At 36.7% G+C, this 21660-nt stretch overlaps 1 protein-coding gene and 1 long non-coding RNA gene across 5 annotated transcripts; one reads left to right on the top strand and one right to left on the bottom strand.

The window, feature by feature from the left end:
• Window positions 1-9201: 9201 nt before the first annotated feature.
• On the top strand, window positions 9202-11481 carry LOC110915397. Its single transcript, XR_002578957.2, has 3 exons — window positions 9202-9944; window positions 10035-10513; window positions 10931-11481. It is a non-coding gene; the product is annotated as an uncharacterized LOC110915397 (long non-coding RNA).
• Window positions 11482-12897: 1416 nt separating this feature from the next.
• LOC110915400 lies at window positions 12898-17866 on the bottom strand. Of its 4 annotated transcripts, XR_004883424.1 has the most exons (8): window positions 17712-17866; window positions 17539-17628; window positions 17315-17408; window positions 16614-16702; window positions 16403-16514; window positions 16015-16252; window positions 15538-15615; window positions 12898-13064 (listed from the first exon to the last, which is right to left on the bottom strand). XR_004883424.1 is itself a non-coding variant. In XM_022160093.2 (6 exons), exons 1-6 carry the CDS (start codon window positions 17745-17747, stop codon window positions 16032-16034), a joined length of 642 nt encoding a protein of 213 aa, XP_022015785.1. In that variant the 5' UTR covers window positions 17748-17866; the 3' UTR covers window positions 15801-16031. The 4 variants fall into 4 exon arrangements, 3 of the variants coding, with proteins under 3 accessions (XP_022015785.1, XP_022015787.1, XP_022015788.1); XM_022160093.2 differs by lacking the exons at window positions 12898-13064; window positions 15538-15615 and having other exon boundaries at window positions 15801-16252; XM_022160095.2 differs by lacking the exons at window positions 12898-13064; window positions 15538-15615 and having other exon boundaries at window positions 15801-16252; window positions 17539-17625.
• Between the last annotated feature and the right edge of the window lie 3794 nt (window positions 17867-21660).

Below are 21660 nucleotides of genomic sequence, written 5' to 3'. Positions count from 1 at the left end.
TAGGATGCTTACATAAATTTTTGGATGTCCGGATGTATTCAGAACGTGAGTTATGCGCGAAAGTGCAAACTTATGCACTTTTTGACACTTTTAGTCCCTGAATGATCCAAAAGTTTGTTTTAGCATACCAAACCCCTCAAAGCCTATTTCTAAGCTATGTAAAGGATATATATGGTATGTTTAACTTATGGACATGTTCCGGAATGTTCGTTACAGTTCAAATTGGCATACTTTCGCAGTTTGTCAAGTTTAGTCCCTGTAAGCGAATTAACTTGTTTTTGCCATACCAAAGCCTTCAAAACTTATTTCTAAGTTATGTAAAGGTTATTTAAGGTATGTTAAGTGTATGATGGTCTCCCGGAGTATTTTTCGCATTAAACTGAGTACGTTTATGCACCAGTTTGCGTATAATTCTCCAGAAAGCGTTGTAGAGTATGAAATTGAACAAGAATTGATATGTGCAAAGCATACACATATTTATACAAATCCCAAGTATGAAATACAATATTTCCTTGGTTTGGCATTTGTTTGATGGTTGGAGTGACACAGGTGTCACAGTCTCCCCTACTTTAGGAAATTTCGTCCCGAAATTTAATTCTAGAGGAAACTCGTGAGGACAGCTGTGAAGGTTTCGCCTTATAATAGATCCATTGAACCCTTAGGTAAAACCCTGGGCCATGTTAGGATTCTTTAGCGAATTTGTTAACCCTCAGAGTGAATTCCTTGAAATAGTAAAACATGAAATTTTGAACTACTGATTGACGAACGTTTCTTATGAAGGCTTATCATAGGAAAACTTGGTGTGTGATTGAGATCAGAATTGGGGGAGTGTGAGAATAAATGACATTGGTCGAGGTCCGAGACTTCTCCCGTATCATTATTCTTGTCACTAGGTCTTAACACATGATGAAACTTCCTGTGGTTCCTGTGCACTGAATTTCATAATTATGTAGGCCTCCATAATTACGTAATTCCTTGCACAGTCCGCACAGTCCATTTCATAATCCGTAGGAAAAATTACTTGAATAACTATGAAGCGATTTGACTAGACCACCAAAGGATCCTTTTAATTCGATCAACGAACGATCTTTTTAACTAGATCAACACATGATCTTCTTAACTAGACCGTCGTACGATCTCTTTAAACAGACCGCTTAAGGGATCATTTTTTTTATATCATTACATGATATTTCTAATCAGATTTTCAAAATCAATCTGTTTAAGCAGACCTTTCAAGAGGTCCAATTATAGAATAATACTTTATAACCCGAGGGACTTAACTACACTGTTGAAATCCATTAAGGGTTTAAGATAGTATCTTTGGATATCCCATTATGAATCTCTCGTATGAAGATATGAAAGATTCTATGAGGATTTGGATGGATCACATACAACCACAAAACATGTAAGAAAATACATAGGCACAAATTTAGTTAACTTGATTCTTTATTTTGTTATCCTTAGGTATGGATATTAAGGCACACTAGGAATCCAACCTATGGATTTCATTTGGCACTTTAACGATTTATGAAGATCTATCTATAAAGATAGAGGGATTCTCAATAAGTGTTTGACTTTGTTTCTTAAAAGAAACGAGAGTTTAAGGTTCTTGGGGAGATCACAAGTGATCATAATATGACAGAACCATACTAGTAGTTTGTCTTTGGGTTGACATCATAAAGTTGCATCAAGCATTCACACAAACGCATAAATTTTGCAGAAATAAAAACAACAAATCTTTATTTATGTAACAACGGAATTGTCTTGAAGTGTCAAAAGATAGCAACTAAGGTAATACAAAACACTAATTGTTCACTGCTGCATCATTGTTCATGTTTGCCTCATTGATGTTGAACACTCGTCCATGCGCTGGAGGTATGTTAACAAGCCTTGGGCAATTGTTCCTGTAGTGGGTAAGGTCACCACAGTTATAACATGACCCTGGAGGGAACCGTGCTTGAACAACAGCAGGGTTTGCAGCAGCTTGATTTGCATAACGACAAACATTGATCAAATGTCCCAACCGCCCACAGTGGGTACATTTGTGACACTGCTCTTGCTCTAGATGATGACGGTTGCATTTGTTGCACAACGGTGCAGTACCAACATAGTTTTGTCTTTTACGAGGTTGTGTTGGCTGGTTTGGTGCAACTTGTTTGTCTTGAGCAGTTACAGCGTAGCTTTGAGAGGCTTTGCGCTTTTTCTTCTTGGGCACCTCAGCACTTTCTTCCTTTGTTTCCACATGAGCAGTCTTGTCAGATGGTCTTAAGTCGCCCTTCCGAAACAGCTTGTGCTTCCTGATTTGGGATTCAGTCAGAGTGGCAGCCAATTCAATGGCTTGTCTGACAGTAGTAGGGTTGCTGCCTGTAACGATGTCCTGAACTACGTCAGGAAGCCCATCAATGTATTTCTCAATCGCCTTATCCAGAGGCGTAACCATAGTAGGGCATAACAAGCTCAATTCCTCATAGCGATCAGTATAGGCTCGATGTTCCCCACTGTCTTGCTTTAAATCATCAAATTCCCTTTCTAGAGCCCTAAGCTCATGACGAGGACAGAACTCCTTCATCATAAGAGCCCTAAGCTCGGCCCAAGTCTGTGCTAATGCAACCTCTGCACCGCGGTCTCTCATAACCCCGTTCCACCATGTAAGAGCCCTCTTCTGAAACACACTCGAAGAAAACTCGACCTTGCGATTTTCAGGACACTGAACGTGACGGAAAGTATTCTCAATGCTCTCGAACCATTGAAGAAGACCAGTTGCTCCCTCAGAACCATTGAACTTGAGCGGTTTAGCTGAGTTAAAAATCTTGAAATTGCATGGAGCATTGTTGTTGTTGATGGCTTGAGTTATTTGAGCATAAAGAATTGGGAAGGCAGCAGCCATTTGTTGCGCGATGATTTCCGCCAGTTCGGCATTCGCCATCTGATTGTCGCGTCGAGGAGGCATTCCAAAAGAGGAAACATGAGAGGAAACGAGTGAGAGAATTAGACGAAAAGAATGAGATGAAACAAATCTGATGAAAGCAAGGATAGTGGCCGTCTGTCTGTTACTACAATGCAACAAACGACCTGGTGATTAATCAAAGCAAATAGGTCAAAAATAATGTATCGCGAAGACATGCTCGCCTATAAGTGGACACTCACCCCAAGAGTTCCCAGGTAAGAGTGACTGGTCCGATTATGTGGATTTGTACGAACACTCTAGCCTTAGACAGAAAACTCAGGGTACAGGCACCCACCCTTCCAGTTTGCATGTGTTCACAATATTTAGACCAACTTTGACGAGAGTTTTGAAAATTCAAAGGGGTTCAAAACCTTATAACAGAGGGTTCAAAACCTAGTAATCAATCATCCTAGAACAGATGATTAGTTTTCAAAGCGGTTTTGAAATTTATGTTCTTGTTGCGGTCGTCGCCTAAGGATAGGTGACGGTGTTGTTTTATGACTAAACGCAAGTAAACTCGCGTTAGGGTCCTAGGAAGGTTATAGACTAGGTCAAAGCATTACTAATAACCTAATTCCCTATAACCATGAGCTCTGATACCAACTTTTCTGTCACACCCCGACCACGTGTAACAACAAAACGTGGCGGAAACGTCGGGGAGTGTTGTAACAGAATCATTGTTTCATAACACATGGAAATTTAAATATTGTTTTATTGATTAAATGAACTCGTTGTTCTATTACAATCACATAAGTACAACTATGATCTTCCAAGTTTTAAAGTTGCTAAGGCACGAGTTCATCCTAAATGTAGCATGCATCAACAATCATCTCAAGACAGCACCTGAAACATGTGTAAAAATAGGTACGTCAGCATAAAAATGCCTGTGAGATACATAGGTTTTGTGAAAACGGAGTTCATGACTTATGTTTGAGAAAATGTTTAGTCATGAACTTTGTAAATTTGCTTTGTCTTGTAAATCATTTGAAAAACGATAGGATCAGATGATATGTATAAATAAGAGAATAATGTATGGTTAACTGAATAACCATGTAAAATGAGTTTGTATAAGTTAAGTTTGTTTGAAAAACAATGTTTTAATAAAACGTTTATGGTATATATAAAATATACCTTGGTTTTAAGAAAGTTGAATAAGTAATATATTAAAATATATTTCAGTTCCAATATTGTTAACCCAAGTGTACTAAATAACACCACGGTATGTAATGCAATGAAAACACTTATATATAAGAAGTACCAGCGGCGTATCTACCATGTTTTCATCACATTACACTCGTTCTGTTATCTAAACACTAACCAAAACCAAATCGTTTGATAGATAGTATATTAAATATACTTTAGTTGTTCAAAATAATAGTTTTCAGTAGTATACTACAGGTATACCTTGGATTTATAAATAACACATTAAACTATGCTTTAGTTTTGTAAGTAACATATCAGAATATGCTTTGGATGTGATAAATAACATATTAAACTATGTCTTGGTTTGTAAATAACATATCAAAATATGCTTTGGATGATTACAAAATATATGTTGGTTCTGTACAACACCACACATGAGAGTATATCAAACTATACTTTAAAGGTGCGATTTAAGAATTCATTCAGACCTGGTGCATCAAACTACACCTTTGAGACTATAAGGATACCACAAAGGAAATCCCTATTTGGATGGAGAAACAAATTGGTTTCAGACATTCCATGACAACAGGAATGGGGTGTCTAGTCCTATAGCGCTATATCATACTACCAATCGGTCTGGTGAAGAAAATAAGTACTATTCCAACAATTACTTTTGTAATCTTTGAGAAATCAGTGTTTAAACCATAGATAGTCATTTAGTTTGTCAAAAGATAAATACTAACATGTATAATCAATTATACTTTGAAATCATGAAAATAACAGATAGGTACACATGCTTCACCCCAAAACAGTTTGGAAAACAGTAAAAGAGGGGTTCAATGTACTCACCTGGGATTGCTTTGGATTCCTTGTATAATAACCGGATAATGCTAAAGATCACGGAATATCAACGGCACCTAATAGGTAGCTTATGTTAATATACCGGACCAAATCGGAAGGATCGGACAGTACGCGGGTTCGTAAACCAAACGAGTATGGAGACTCGTGTAATATGGCTTAGCAAAGCCTACATACTAAAATGAAACCTAATCTAAGTGCTTACGGTCCATCACGACCCGTTTAGGTAGCTTATGCTACCTTAACGCGTCGTTCGCGTAGAACGCGTTCGGAACGCCTAACATTGCGACCACACGGTATAACCTCGGAAGGTTATAGCTATGGTCACCAAATGTGTTTGGTCGGGTCCTAATGACCGACCAAATGGGTCGGGTTCGAAAGTATAAGCGATGGTTTAAATCGCTTACCTTACGACCCTATATAAGCACTAAACTAAAAGTGACGAGCTAAGCATGTTAGAACATGCTTAACTAAGTTTAGAAACAGGTTTGGCATCAAAACAAACGGCTTTGATGCCCACGAGTAGTTTGGTTACAAAATACGCAAGAATGCGCATTTTGGCCGAAACTACGACTCGTCACTGAGCCTAGATAACGTGGTAATCAGTAGGTATGGTCACTATGGACCATAACCATCGTGATCACGCTCACGTTATGAAGTTCCATGAACTTCACATTGACCAAAAGCTGGTCAATGCAGAAAGTCAACAAAACGTTGACTTTCGGACTCGAAAAGCGAATAAAAGAGCGAAAGAAGACTTACGGAGGGTCCCCGAGTGCTAATCAAGACCAAATAGCTCAGGTATGAAACAATGGTTTTAACTTAGAGCTCTAAGATCTGATTTTGTGAATTTTACACTAAAGGGGGGGGGGTATTTATAGGAAAAGTGGAACCGTTAGGATCGTTTTATCGAATATCGTGCCTTGATCTCGTGCGTACATGTGTCCAAGTGGATAAGTTCAGTGAACTTGACCCTTGGCTCTTCATTGGGTGAAAAGGCATCGCCCTTTGATCGAACGAAAGGCCAGATTCTGCATTAAATGCAAAATCTTTCTGTCAGACATGTTCACGCGGCCCGCCTAAGGATTTGGCAAATCCTTACGCGCCCCGCCTAAGGTTCCCAGACCAGAATTTTCAATTTTGGTCCCTGCACTTCAGAAACACGTATTTTGGCCCATTTTTGGCATGTTTAAGCCCCGTTAACCTCATTTCAAGGCTCTAAGATGAAGTTAAAGTGTAGGGGACTTGAAATATGCTCAAAAATATTACGGATGTCGGTTCGTTTGGCCGTACGATCGCGATGTTCGCTTAATTACGACGGAATGCGCATAAGCGTGAAAGATGATCCAAATGACGCGACGAATGGATTTTTCTCATGCCAAACACTAAGGCATAATATTAGGATGCTTACATAAATTTTTGGATGTCCGGATGTATTCAGAACGTGAGTTATGCGCGAAAGTGCAAACTTATGCACTTTTTGACACTTTTAGTCCCTGAATGATCCAAAAGTTTGTTTTAGCATACCAAACCCCTCAAAGCCTATTTCTAAGCTATGTAAAGGATATATATGGTATGTTTAACTTATGGACATGTTCCGGAATGTTCGTTACAGTTCAAATTGGCATACTTTCGCAGTTTGTCAAGTTTAGTCCCTGTAAGCGAATTAACTTGTTTTTGCCATACCAAAGCCTTCAAAACTTATTTCTAAGTTATGTAAAGGTTATTTAAGGTATGTTAAGTGTATGATGGTCTCCCGGAGTATTTGTCGCATTAAACTGAGTACGTTTATGCACCAGTTTGCGTATAATTCTCCAGAAAGCGTTGTAGAGTATGAAATTGAACAAGAATTGATATGTGCAAAGCATACACATATTTATACAAATCCCAAGTATGAAATACAATATTTCCTTGGTTTGGCATTTGTTTGATGGTTGGAGTGACACAGGTGTCACAACTAGCTCTTAATGGTTTAGACCTCTTACCGGTTCAACCCTTAACCATTCAGAAGTTGCCAAACAGCCCCTAAATACAAAAACTCTTGATAAACAAATAGAATTTAAGATATAAATAAATAAAAATCCTAACCTACTCTCCCTCGCTCTCTCTCTCACTCACTCGCTCATCTCTCCTACTCTTTCCACCACCACCGACACCATCTCCTCATCTTTCTTTCATCTCTGTAAATTGGTTCCTGTGAAAAATCAAGGAAGGTGAATAACAACCCTAACCTAAACTTCCTAAATCGCTCTTCAGAGGCCAGCCGTAAATCACCTCAAATATGACCACCATTTTGTTTTGGGTTTTGCTTTGAATTGAACCGACAAGTTCCGAAGATTTGGATTTGTATAAACTGAACTCTTATGCATAACAATCAAGAAGTATATAGGGATGAGACAGATGTCAGTGTAATTTCTGTAGTTAAAGAAAAGCGTCTGCAACTTCATTAAAACTTAAAGGTCGTTAAGTGTAATTTAGCCAATTGATAAATAATGTTTAAGAAACGAGCATCAACTATTATATAAAGGAGTAAATTACAAGTTTTATCTTTTATATTAACACCCTTTCTCTGACGGTGTCCTTTGACGCTAAAATTAACGAGTTCTGTAACTTAACGTTTCAAGATCTTGCACGGTATTTCCTTTAAGCCTAACCCAGTTAATTTTTCTTGTTAAATCTGGTCATGTGTCTTGCACATGAGGACATTCTTGTCATTTCACCTTCTTAGAGATATTGAGTAAATAACTTATATCGAGGGACTATTTATGTGAAAAATAAAAAAGATAAAGTACAGATAAAGAAAACCTCTGCACTTTCTCTTTCTCTAAACCCCTCCCCTCTCTCTCCCCCTTGTTCTCTCCCTCTCTCTCTCTTTCTCTCAACCTCTCCCAACCACACCACTGCAATGCCACCTCCGTTGCCGCCCGACCTAACCACAATCAACAACCGCCACCTCTACTATCGCCTGATTTCTAGATCGTTCGTTGCCCGCCGTGCCAAAATAGCTCCACCACTACAAAAATTTAGGGGCTGTTTGGTTGACAGGAATCCATAGGGTTTCAAGGGAATTGGAATTTGAATTCCATTCCTTTGTGTGTTTGGTTGGACAAATTAGTTGAAGGGAATTGGATTTTAATTCCAACAAAATCCTTTGTTTAAGAGAATTCAAATTCCTTCTAAATTTCAAAGGAAAGTTTAAAATACCGCGGGAATGTTTCCAAAGTTACAGAAATAACCCCCGGCTTCTTTCATTTTTATCTAGGGTTTCAGCCTCTTTCATTTTTGTCTGAGATTGATCGCTCTAGGGTTTCATTCTCTTTCATCTCTGAGATCTCGATCTTCAATAGCAAGATCTTTATCGCTCGTATAGGGTTTGCGGATCTCCCCCATCAAGTTCATCTTCAAACTTTTGCAAAATTTCAATGAAATCATCCGATAAAGAGGTTAGAATTAAACGCAGTTCATTTCCGTCTTGTTTCGTGTATATGATTAGTATTTCTTCTGGTCTATGTTTAATTTAGGGCTTCATAACCATTTCATTTTATTGATTCAATCACTTTGTAATGAAAAATAATACCTTCTTCACATTTTTATATAACTAATATACTTAGCAGTTACTTTGTTGATTTTATTGATTCAATCACTTTGTAATGAAAAATAATACCTTCTTCACAAAATAATATGATTAGGCACATACGCAAAAAAGCGAGGGCTTGAGAAAAAAAAAGCGCACCTAAATGAAATAAGAATTAAACTATATCATGTAATGAAAAATAATACCTTCTTCACATTTTTATATAACTAATATACTTAGCAGTTAAAATGATTTAACAAGTATCAAAAAACTTCAAACCTTTTAAAATAACTTAAACTTAAAAATACTTCGAAAGAAATAAGTATGATGAGCTTGTATTGTAGTTATCTAATAGTACACTTCTGAAACTCTTCAGAACTTTTTCACTTTTTCTGAAATCACTTTTCAGCTAAGTAGCAAGTTTTAAACCTTTTATTGACCTTTAGTCATATACAAGTACATCTGTTGTTCAAAAAAAAATATACAAGTACATCTTCAGATATTCTTCATCTTCTCATCTACATCTTCATTTTCTCATCTTCTTCTTTCTATCTTCTTCAAGTTTTAGGCTAAATCTTTTAATATTTATGAGCTTGAAACTTAAAGGCTATCTAGAAAAATATTCTGGTAACTTATAGGCTGATTAAAGCTGAATCTGGCCGGAATATTGCCAGAATCCGGCCGGACACTCACCGGAATCACGCCTGCACTGCCAAGGGGCGTTTTTCCGGCACCTCGCCTTGCCTGAGCGCCTAGGCGCAAGAAGCGAGCGCTTTTAATAACTATGAGTGATAGTATGTCTATATCCCAAATTAGGATGAATCGATCATGTTTCATCAAGTTGTGTGACATGCTTAAAGAATTTGGAGAATTAAGATCAAGTAAGAATTAAGAATATGGATATTGATGAGCAAGTAGCCATCTTCCTTCACATTATAACTCATAATGTTTAAGAATAGGGTCATCGTATGCCGTTTTCATCGTTCGGAAGAAACCATTAGTAGATGTGTTTCTCGGGTTTGCAATGCGGTGATTAGATTGCATTCACGTTTGCTTAAGAGACCCGAGCCTATTCCCGAATATTCTACTGATCAAAGGTGTAATCATTATAATTTTTAATGTTATACTTATGTTAGGATTTATAAATATATAATAACAATTTTTGTATATATATATATATATTTTTGTTTTAGAATTGTTTAGGAGCTTTAGATGGAACATACATAAAGTGCTTAGTACCGAGTGAAGAGAAACCTAAATATAGAACAAGAAAGGGAGAGATTGCTACAAATGTGTTAGGTGTGTGTTCGCCGGATATGCAATTTGTTTTTGTGTTACCGGGTTGGGAAGGGTCGGCGGCCGATGGTAGAGTCCTTCGAGATGCTCTTGATAGGCCACATGGATTGAAAGTTTCAAGGCCGGGTATGTAAATTTATAATATAAATAATCATTTAGGTATAAACTTTTGTATTTGAAGTTGTTGGGTGTTTATTGACTATAGTGTAATTTTAGGTTATTATTTGGTAGACGCAGATACACAAATGGAGAAGGTTTTCTCGCCCCTTATAGAGGTCAAAGATATCATTTAAATGATTGGTGTGATGGACATCAACCCACTACCCCAAAGGAGTTATTTAACATGAGACATTCGTCTGCAAGAAATGTTATCGAAAGATGTTTTGGTATTTTGAAAGCAGGGTGGGGAATTTTGAAAGACCACTCATACTATACCATTGACCAAAAAAATAGGATGATAATGGCATGTTGTCTTCTTCATAATTTTATAAGAAGAGAGATGCCGGTTGATCCATTTGAGACGGGAGTTTTGCTAGATGAAGGATTTGGAGATGGACATGGAGATGGGGATGGGGATGGGGATAGAGATAGAGATGGGGATGAGGATAATATAACTTATATTGAGACTTCAAATGAGTGGACAACGTTTAGAAACAATCTAGCCCAAAGCATGTTTGACGCTTGGAATGTTTGAGGTACATGCTAGATTTTTATATTATTACAATTTTTTTGTATTTGGTTAGTTATAAAAAGATATTAATGTTTTGTTTATTTTATTCTTATCATGTGAAATAGAATCATAAACATGCCGGTAAATGGAAAGAAAAATGTGTTAGGTCATTTGAGATTGTTGATACTTGTTTAGATTAGTTATGGATTGTTTTAGTTATGTTTTGTAGATTTTAAAAGGTCCAGGGGTCAAATATGTAATATTTTGTAAGTTGATAGACTGACCTGGCGTAATTAAGATGCCAGCGTATTAATTAAATACGCTGGCTAGTCAGATCTATATATATGGAAGTTATGAAACCCAAGTCAAGCTTTTTGGCTAGTTCTTTGGTGAAACCTTGTGCTTCTTGTGATCTTGTGTCTGTGCTTATCCGAATTTCCAGGTGCCTATCAGTGATTATATCTGTTTGGAATCAATACAACACTAGTTGTAAATCATCAAACCAAAAGCTTCATCTTCATCTTTTGAGTTTTCTTAACTTTTGCAAGTTCAAGCACCTAATCAATAGGTGTTTGGATCAAAACAATCAAACCACTGTGATCCGGATTGATTTTGGGATCTACAAAATGTCTTCCGTATTATGAAGAATTGTGAATTATTTTTGGAAAAGATCGAGTTCAAGGCAATAGAGCCAAAAGCGTGGTCGAGATGGAACAAGAGGTGAACGTGGAAGAACAAGAGCACCAAATGGATGATGATTTTGGTGAACATAGCCATAATGAGATACAAATTCTAGTTGTATGTTTGAGTTAACTTTTAGTCGCATGTTTGAACTACTTGTAGTCGTATGTTAAACAACTTTTAATTGTACGTTTGAACTTTCGGTTAGTATAATATGTTTATAAGACATATGTTTGGTAATATGTTCATTTTTAATTTATTTTGGTTGGATACTTTGTATAACTTTAGTGAAGATTATTTAAGATTTTTTTTTGTTTTCTTATGTAAAATCATATAATTTTTAGAATTTCTTATGGATAATAAATATTGATTTTTTTTAAGTTACGAAATTCAGTTTTTTTTTTTTTTTGTTTTTTTTTTACGATGGGTGGGGGTGTCGGTTGTTGAAAGACTTTTTATCTAAATTCAATCCTAAACACCCTCTAAGTTTTATGGTGGTGGTTGTTGTGGATTTAACCGGAGATATGGTGGTGTCTCCTCGAAGATGATAATGGTAGGAGGGTGGTGGCGGTAGGTAGGGGCGGTGGTTACTGGTAGTGGTTGCACGTAGAGAAAGAGAGAGGGGGGGTTGAGAAAGAGCATTATGTGTGTATATAGTTTTGTTTTATTAAGTAAAATATTTTTAAACAAATTAAAAAAGTAGCAAACGAGAGTTAAACACCGGTTAGTACCGGCATTTACCGATTTTACCTTCGTATTCTGGTACTGTACCAACACCAAACCGTACCAAGTATTGAGTTGAACCGCTGCCATTTGCGTAAAAGGACCATATACAAACCACTTTACTGGACACCTAAACACATCAAAGGGTGGGCAAAGAAAACATATATGAAAAAAAGGAGCAAATCACAAATCACCACGTGGCAAGCGAACTATTCAAAAGCATCACATATTAATAGATTTAAAATTAAAATTAAAATTAAAATTAAAATTAAAATAAAATGAGTAAACATACTAAAATGCCCCTTTATCACTTGATATAACAAGAAAAATTAACTAGGTTAGACTCAAAAGACATATCGAGCAAGATTTTGAAATATTAAGTACAAAACTTGTCAATTTTAACGCCAAATAAAACCTACTGAAAAAGGGTGTTAACATAAATGAAAAAACTTTGAATTAAGAAAACCCTTCAAGACTTATTATATGGATATATAGCATGGTGTATTAGAAGTTTATAGTTTAATCTTATTATATGGATATACCATGGTGTATTAAAAGTTCATAGTTTAATAAATTTTGAAGCATAGTCCACACATGTTTTGCAAACTAGGTCGTGCAATATGGTTTTGATTCTTTGTAATGGGGAATAGGGATGTCGTTCGGGTTAGTAGATCAGGTTACATATTTCTTGGGCCGGGCTTGGGGATATGGAATTCCTAACCGAAACCGACCCTAATAAGCAGAGGTGCACAAACCAGTTAATTTCAATAACCGGTTCGGTTATTTTTTTGCTTTAATCGGTTAATGCTTTGACCGGTTATTACTTTAACTAGTTTTTTTTTAACTGGTCCGGTTAATTACTTTAACCGGTTATTTTCGGTTAATAACCTGTTTTTTGCCTTTTTTTTTTGAAATTTTCGGGTTTTTTTTCCCGGTTAACCAGTCTACCAATTAAAAACAACCGGTTACTATACTAAATATTTATAACCGATTACTAACCTACGATTTAAAATAACCACTAAAACAAATATTTGTTCGGGTATTGCAGGTAGTCGGGTTCTTACTCCTCAGGTTCATTCTTAGTTGAGTTCGGGTCAGCTTCGGTATAAAATGACACCCCTACGTCCTCATGCAATTTACGACCCAAAACAGAACTTTTTCTCATTTATCGTTGTGACACTCCGGGTTTTCCCGAACAACCTTCTTGTATTAGCACGGTGTGTGCATATATTATTAAATGGAAATTTGTAAATTATATGGGTGTGCTATGTGATCCTTGTATTAAACTATGTGAATGTAATACATATAAATATATATATATATATATATATATATATACGGTTATAATAGTGAACCGAGACCAACGAACCCGACTCGAGACCACCCGGTCTCGAGTAAACAGGAAACAGTTGGGCCGGTTGGGATGCAAACCCCCTTTGAGCCCACTCGAAACCCACTTAGGGTACACCACCTTATATATACCTAAAACCCACCCACACTCTCCTCTACTCTCCCTCTTTCACTTCATCCTCTCTCTAGAAAACCTTAAACCCTAGCAACACCACTCTCTCCTCTTATCTCGGATCAAGTGTAGCAAAGATCAAGCCCTTGTCCTAGCTCGAAGGTCCTCCTTTCGGTTGATTCCGTGCCACTCTCACACCAAACACCATTCGGTTAGCATTTCACACTTTTAGAAATTGTGAAGCTTGATTGTTAAATGATATGCATGCTTTGCTTAAATGTTTTCCATGAATAATTTGTATAAGTAAATAATGTAGATGATCGGTTAAGGATGTCGAGTGATTATATGTCCTTGGTTGAAAATGATCTACATGTTGGTTATGTGTTAAATTGATTAAGAATGTTGTTAATAATGGTGTGCAAGATTCATATGACAAATGCATAAATACACTTGAATCTAAGGATGAAAATCGGTGGCTATGTGCTAGATTTACGACAGATGTTGATGATTGAATTGTGACCCGGTTTGAGGTTATGTTGGAATGAATGAACATAGGTTGATAAGATGAACATGTTTGATTTAAAATGATGAACTGTTTGAATGTGATATGAATATGATATGAAGATTTGAAAAACTTGTTGTTTGATCCATTTTGGTTAAGTGTTAGACAAGGGAACATGTTTGTGAAACCTTATTGGATAGTACATAATGGCATGAAATCAGAATTCTGTTGCATAGTACAATTCGGGCAGATGCATCAGAATCAGCAGGTAAACGACTCGAGACCAACGGTTGCGACTCGAGACCATGGAGCTACAACTCGAGACCGCAACGGTTGCGACTCGAGACCTAGGCCAAGCAACCTCAAAACGGACTTCAGGGACTCGAGACCATCAAGGTCTCGACTCGAGACCACACCGTGACAACTCGAGACGGGACTCGAAACCTCTGGGGTTGCGAGTCATGCCTGCACCACTCGAGACCAACCATTACAAGCCGAGACCTCCTGGTTGCGACTCGAGACCGCATGTTCTCGAGTCAAGATCACCTTGTCTCGACTCGGCTGTTCACTTTAGTTATTGGGCCACAACTTGATTCGTTTGGGCTGCTTGTTTAACTAAACTGTGTGTTAATTGTTACTGTTGACTGATCCAATAGTAGAGCAGGCCCAATAACTCAACATGTAATTGTATGCATTCTATGTGTTAGATTCTAGTAGGATATACGTGATTACTTGTACCCCCAAACCAGACCTATACTGGTAACCATGTTAGGACGTGGTGACCAACAAGTTTGACCAAGTAAGCTAATCTGCCGAGCAACCCAAGGTGAGTTCACAACTTAAAGCGTGCGTTCCCGGTGGATTGGGAAACGGAACTAAAACAACACTATCCCCTTGTGAGGGATACAAACTTACTTTTCTTCCCTTGTTTTTTTTGGGAACTCTTAGTTAATTACTGTTTATACGGAATGCAACAAGCAACACTAAACGAAACTCTATCACTTAAGTCCCTACTACTTAATACCGATTAGTCGCCGGGGCCAGGCGAACGGGTTATTAGTTGATAGCGCTATTTAGGTCTTACCAGCCTCACACCGTGCCAGTGTATGGGATCGGGAGTGAACTAATAGACTCTGGCAAATCCGTCAATGATGATAGAACATTGACAAACGGGGCACTTTACGGAAACGTACGGTTACATGAAGTATTCGGTATTGGAAAAACAGTTTAGTCGCTTACTTATGGGGTAGCTCCCCATGGCATGTATAAACGGGTAAATTAACTGGTGAAACAAGTTTTTGATAATTAAAAACTGGACAACTCGTGAACTCGCCAACATTCTTGTTGACACTCTACTGCATGCTTTGCAGGTACCCAGTGACTCAGGAGCTTGCTACTTGGGGATGTGTAGTGGTCGTCTAACTCGTGTGTTGGGTTTTTAACAAACTGGAACTAAGAACTTTGTTTTAATCCATTTGTCTATGCTTCCGCTACTTATCTGAACTATTATTTAAACTTAAAACTTTTGAACTTTGACTATGATATTTGCTAACCTTGTGGTTGGTGAGTATTACTTATGTTATTATTTATATTGCTCAGTATAATTGGTGGCTGGATCCTGGTCAGTCACGCCTCCAAGCGGTGGTACTCCGCATGTGGATTTTGGGGGTGTGACAATCGTGTCTCCCGTCTATATGGCGTGCCATATCATTTTTGGGGTCCAAAACTATCACCTTTCACATATACTTTGAAGGCATAGCCCCCCCCCCCCCCCCCCCCCCCCCGCGTTTTAGAAGGAGAAAAATGCATGTTTGAAGGCACCCTAGCTTTTAAGACCACAGTTTGTTGTTTGAAGGCACCGCAGTCTTTGAGATCACAGGTCGTAACTTATGATCCGGTAAACATCAAAATCTAGTAAATTACCTCGTCAATGATGGTTGCAACTTTTGCGAAATTCCATCCGTCACTGATATTAAACATCCCTCAGGACCTGTTTAGAAAAAAGTAACGCATTTTAACTCATTATCCGACCCGACCCATAACCATTTGGCTGTGAATGCTACAATAACAAACTCCTAGGATTACATGTCACCATCTCTTATATGCAAACACCAGGTGTATTCATCAAATCTCGTGTGAGTATTTATTTAGCAACTAGACAAGAGATAAAGGGACCTAAGGTTCGGGCTTAAGTTGTAACGGTGCACCATCTAAAGCTGAGGGATGGCTCGTCGTTGTTCTTAAATCAGCGGCTGCTGCTGCTGCAAATGGCTTGACGGACGAGCAGAGCGGTTCAGGTCCATCAGCAGCAATTCTTTTGCATAAAGCATCACAGTTACTAACCACTTCAGTTAGCCTTCCTTTCAGCACCCCAAGTTCCACCTGCAACTCGTCAACTGATTTCGATGTTAATATCATGCATTTTACTTTCGGTCTAGGAAACCAAACTTCATGATATGAGCCGAAAAGGGAAAATGGGACTAACATCATATGCGCAACCGCAGCATTTCGAGTTTTTTAATATAAAAAATAGCTGAGTAAAATACCTCCAGATAAGTGAGTTGCGGTTGTCTTCATTGCTGAGACCGAGTAATTGTATCTTTGAAGAAGTTTTAGTGCCAAAGCGTCTGCAACTTCTATCTTGTTTTCTATTTCTTCCTGCAGAAACCATGGGTTGACCAACAGATAGTCAAAGATACGGTTTTTAAAACTTTATTATTCAACATGTTTTTTTTTTTTACTATATCAAAAGCAAACCTGTCTTTTGTTGATGTTTTGAGCTTGTTTTTCTTGCAATTCTTGGTACACTGTAAATAGTTCTAGTAGCACCTTTGGATCTACAATGCCTATCACAAGCACAAGAAAAAAAACATGAAGATTAATACAAAATATTTGTCGTGTACGTTTGAATTATAGAACGTTTAGCTAGTTCCAACATCTTTAACCGACTTAAGAACAAGTTTCTCCTATGACGTTAGAAAAGTTCTTCAATGATAACATCTATCGTTAGCTCTCTTATGTAAACTCTGACCTGCCATACTAACCAATATGATCTGCTTTGCCCACGAGCGGCTGACAGTGGTGGATGCAGGATTTTATTCTAATGGGTTCGTTTTGGTAAATTCTCACTAATTTTTTCTAAATTCTACAAAGTTGTCACTATTTTTTTCCAAACGCACTGGTTCCTGGGAGTGTAGAGTTCTCAAATAATCCACACACCAATGCGCTCAAAACGCATTTACTCCCACCCGAACAGTCTTAATTATGCACTACTTCTCAAACCATCCAAAGCCATTGCGCCCAAAACGCATTGGTTTATATTTGAGGTCGGTCCAACAGTATGCGTGGAATTCGCCTACGGTGCCACATTTTAACTAGTCTTACTAATAGAATATCAAGTGACACAACAACTAAATTAACTAACATTGCAATCATCATTTACAACATAACATCCATACCTGTTGTATTAGAAGAAGTTGATGGCTTCCTAACCAAAATATCAGTCAAACTGCTCTCTGTTGTTGAGGCAGATGTCGTCAATATAGGAGACGCCTGCTCCATAATATGAATCACAAAACATTAGCAGTAACAACAAAACAAAAGTTGAATTTTTCAAACTATAAAACAGGCAGGCAGGCATATATATGATTTTGCGTATGAAGGGTAATGAATTAAAACTGACGATTGTAAGGGAACTAAGTTTCTGTAGCACGGGATCAACGTCTTTTATTCGCTCCGATACGGTGGTGATTCCATCTTCTTCGCTATTCTTCTTCACCGGCGGAAGAATAATTAGGGTTACGTGATTGAGGTTAAATAAATAATAATATTAATGAAGAGTGGATGATCGATCACCTGTGAATTGATAAGAGTCGATTCTGATGAGCCCATTGCCGCTGGATACGGAGGATATTATATTGTGTATTAGTTACGGCGGCCGGAATAGTCTGCCTTTTGACGGATCACGGTCATCATCTCCCCCTCGGTCTTGTAATTCACTGTGGATCCTGTTTGTGTTTTTTTCTAACAGACGAATAAAGCCCCTACCTATGGGCATTTTACGACATGTGTTATCCCAGTCAGCAAAAGGGTATTATGGGCGTTTTTCACAAATGGACGTTGGGATAATCTGCCTTTTACGATATTGTGTATTAGTTACGGCGGCCGGAATAGTCTGCCTTTTGACGGATCACGGTCATCATCTCCCCCTCGGTCTTGTAATTCACTGTGGATCCTGTTTGTGTTTTTTTCTAACAGACGAATAAAGCCCCTACCTATGGGCATTTTACGACATGTGTTATCCCAGTCAGCAAAAGGGTATTATGGGCGTTTTTCACAAATGGACGTTGGGATAATGCGCAATAATACCCCATCAATGATTACCTAATTAATATTTTCTTGTTTCTTTTTAATTTAAATATAAAGGTATTTGAGTTGAAATTACATGATTGGTCAGTCAAATCCTCCTTCGGCGTTATTCAAAAAACGTCAAACACAAAATCAGGCGAGATCACGCCCAATAACGCCTAGGGGGCGGGTGGAGGGTGTTATTTGGCGTTTTGGGCAATTTTTTTTAAAAAAACACGCCCACTACGGGTGGTCTAAAATTTAACTACAAAATGCCATTTTCTATTTGTAGTTTGGTTACTACAAAATGTCATTTTGTAGTTTGGTTATCTTTGCGAGTTTGGTTTACAAAGTTTTTTGGTACCCACATTTTGGCCCTTTCGCCCAACTTAACTAACACGATTCAATTTTAATGTTAAACTAGTTTCGCTGACGTCGCGCGTTGCGGCGAAACGAAACGAAACAAATAACAATGTAAAACAAACGTTATTTGAAATTGAAGCATGTTGTTTAGAAAGGCAAACCGTTAGAATTGGTTTAGTTTATCATCATACCGTTTTACGACACCAAATAAATACTCTATTTTGAATACAATTTTCATTTTAACAAAACTTATACCGGAATGTAGAGGGAAATAATTAAACACAACTCATACCAAAGGTTTTAGAAGAAATTAACGTAAACTATTAGAAAAATTTGAAATTAATTGATAATGAAAATATAATTAAAAAAGAAAATAAATTACTAAAAGTAAAAAATAAATGATAAAAGAAGTATAGTTTTAAAAAAGTAAAATAAAACAAAGGGTATGTTAAAATTTAAAAGTAAATATAATAATAAACTATTATAATATTAAATAATAACATATTAATAAAGTATATATCATTATAAAAATAAAATCATTGTTTATGGTCTTAGAAAAAATTAACGAACATGAGTTAGTACAAAGATATCAAACTAATTGAAAACAGAAATATGATTTAGGAAGAAAACATAAATTAAAAAATAAATATTAAATGAAAAAGAAAAAGAAAATATGTTTTTATAAAAGTAAAATAATAATATAAAAATATGTTAAACTTAAAAGTTAATATACTATTATAATATTAAATAATAGAATATTTAAAAGTTATATATTAATAAAAATAAAGTTACTATTTATGAAAAAATAAATTAAAAAAATAAATAATACATGGGAAAGAAAATATGGTTTTGGAAAAGTAAAATAATAATATAAAAATATGTTAAATTAAAAGTTAATATATTATTATAATATTAAATAATAGAATAATAAATAGCTATATATTAGTACAAAAATAAAATTACTATTCATGAGCCTTCGTCACCGAGAGGCAATTTTGTTAATATGTTTTTTTACTACTTTTTAAAAATAAACCTTTTAGATATTCATGACCAACCTTAGTAAATGGTAAAGCTAATTACGAACCCCGTTTGAGCTGTACCGTACAAATGTAACACATGTCATAAATTAATAAAGGCTATATTTTATTGAAATTGGTGTTAATATGTTGTATTTGATGTGTTGGAAAAACCCAAACTTTGATAAAAATTATGTTGGCAATAATAAGATAAACGTTTATCGCGTAATGAACAAAATGCGAAACGAACGTCGGTGACCGCCCGATTAATGTTAAAATCCAAAAAATAGTCCATTATGATTAAAATGTTATTTTTAATCATATTCGTGAGGAAAAATAAATTAAAACACCTAAAAACTCTATTTTGCGAGTTTAATCGCGTACCGCGCATATATAACAAAATACAGTCAACGCATCCAGTTTAGGCAAATAAAATATTGTTCAACAATATTACGACGAGTTTATTTTTATAGAATGATAAAAATAATTTTAAACGCCTTAAAACAGGATTAAACGGGAAATCTCAAAGTCCATATCTTGATTTAGGGCATGCGGGGCACCCGCGGTAACTCCCTTCGGGGACCATAGTTGCCGCGCGGTATGGTGCTGCCAACCAAAGAGGGGAGGTAGAGAGAGGGAGGAAAGCGGTGGGAGGCTACCGAAGAGAGGGGAGGAGAGAGGGATGAGTGGACCAATCAAAAGTTTTCCTTTTTTTTTTTTAATAAAAACCAAGTCACCTAAGAGGGGAGTGCCGCCATCAATTTAGGGTGTTAGAGGAGTTTAAGAGGGAAGTTGACGTGGCACACGAGGATTGGTTATGCGTAAGAGAGGGGACTCCCCTCTTAGGGGAGTGCCCCTTACACCCTTAGGTGGGTAATCAAAACGTTTCTAATTTATAAGAAAAAAGTAAGGAGTGATGTTTCAAGAAATCTAATATATGAGCATAAAAGAATGTTTTGGTTTTAAATTTGGTAAAATACTAGTCATTAAGAATAGTATTTCAACCCAGCAGGATAGTAATTCCTAACTTAGAGTATAACTTTCAATTATTTACCAAAACTAAAAGTAACTTGATTCGACCCGTTACCAAACCAGCTCAACCCTGTATTAATCTATATATAATTCATGTAATAAAAAAATTCTAAAAATCAAACTTAATTTTAGTGGTTAAATTGTAGCAATAGATTTAAACGAAATTTAGATTACGTTATGAACGAGTTGGCGCGACCCCGCGCGTTGCGGCGGGATGTTGATTATGAAGGTCATTCATATCCACCGCCTCAAACCGATCGAACCTTTTATGATTTTTCTTCTTCAAAAGCTTGGTTCAAGCCGGTCTCCTTAGTGGTTAACTGGTCTGTCTAGTTGAACCTGATGCGAGAATCGGATTTATGGTTATAAAAATTAATTAGTCAGATTTTTAAGTCTATTAAATGTATTAGCAATAAGTAATGAAAAACTAAACACAACTACTAAACCAGCCATTGAAACAACAAAAAATAAAATTTATTTGGTTTGACCTTTTTAATTCTTTCTATATTCCCAAGATAAAATTTTATGTCGCTTCAATTGCAACCATATTCGCAAACTATGCTAACTGTGAATACAATTAGCGTGCTTCTTCCTTTGAGTTGATGGGTACTCGAATTGAAGCACCCCCGATCGTTTTTATTCTTTTGATTTCTTCAAAAGTACCAATGTATAAGCGAGATGTCACCACTGGTCCCATCCCGAGCAGCAGAAACAGCAAGCATCACGACCACCGAGGCAACGCCCCAACCATAATCGATGTTCTCCATCTTCTCTCCGAATTTGTCTGGAGGACTCGGTAAATTTGTTTGCATGTGAGTTTTTATGTGTATGTTCGGGTAGGGCCTGGTCGAAGAGATACGACGGTTGGTTGCATGGGTTTTAAATTGAATAGCAAATTAGCAATTAAGAACAAATAAACAGAAACTGAATAACAATTTAAGAACACATGTGTTATCAAATGTAACATAACTAAACTTAAGAACACAAACATAAATTGAATAAAAAGTTTAAAAACACAAACATATATATAACAGAATTTGTTAATA

The sequence above is a fragment of the Helianthus annuus genome, chromosome 16 (assembly GCF_002127325.2).
Source record: "Helianthus annuus cultivar XRQ/B chromosome 16, HanXRQr2.0-SUNRISE, whole genome shotgun sequence".
In the NCBI taxonomy this organism is placed as follows: domain Eukaryota; kingdom Viridiplantae; phylum Streptophyta; class Magnoliopsida; order Asterales; family Asteraceae; genus Helianthus; species Helianthus annuus.
The sequence above is the reverse complement of the archived record's forward strand: the minus strand, read 5'-3'. Positions and strand labels throughout refer to the sequence as shown.

Excerpts from the sequence above, each read along its gene's own strand:
- LOC110915400 (XM_022160093.2), bottom strand. The coding sequence starts at position 17,747 with ATGGGCTCATCAGAATCGACTCTTATCAATTCACAG. Across the intron at positions 17,629-17,711 it reads CGACTCTTATCAATTCACAG|AAGAATAGCGAAGAAGATGG; the intron begins GTGATCGATCAT and ends CCGCCGGTGAAG. Across the intron at positions 16,703-17,314 it reads AACTTCTTCTAATACAACAG|GCATTGTAGATCCAAAGGTG; the intron begins GTATGGATGTTA and ends TGCTTGTGATAG.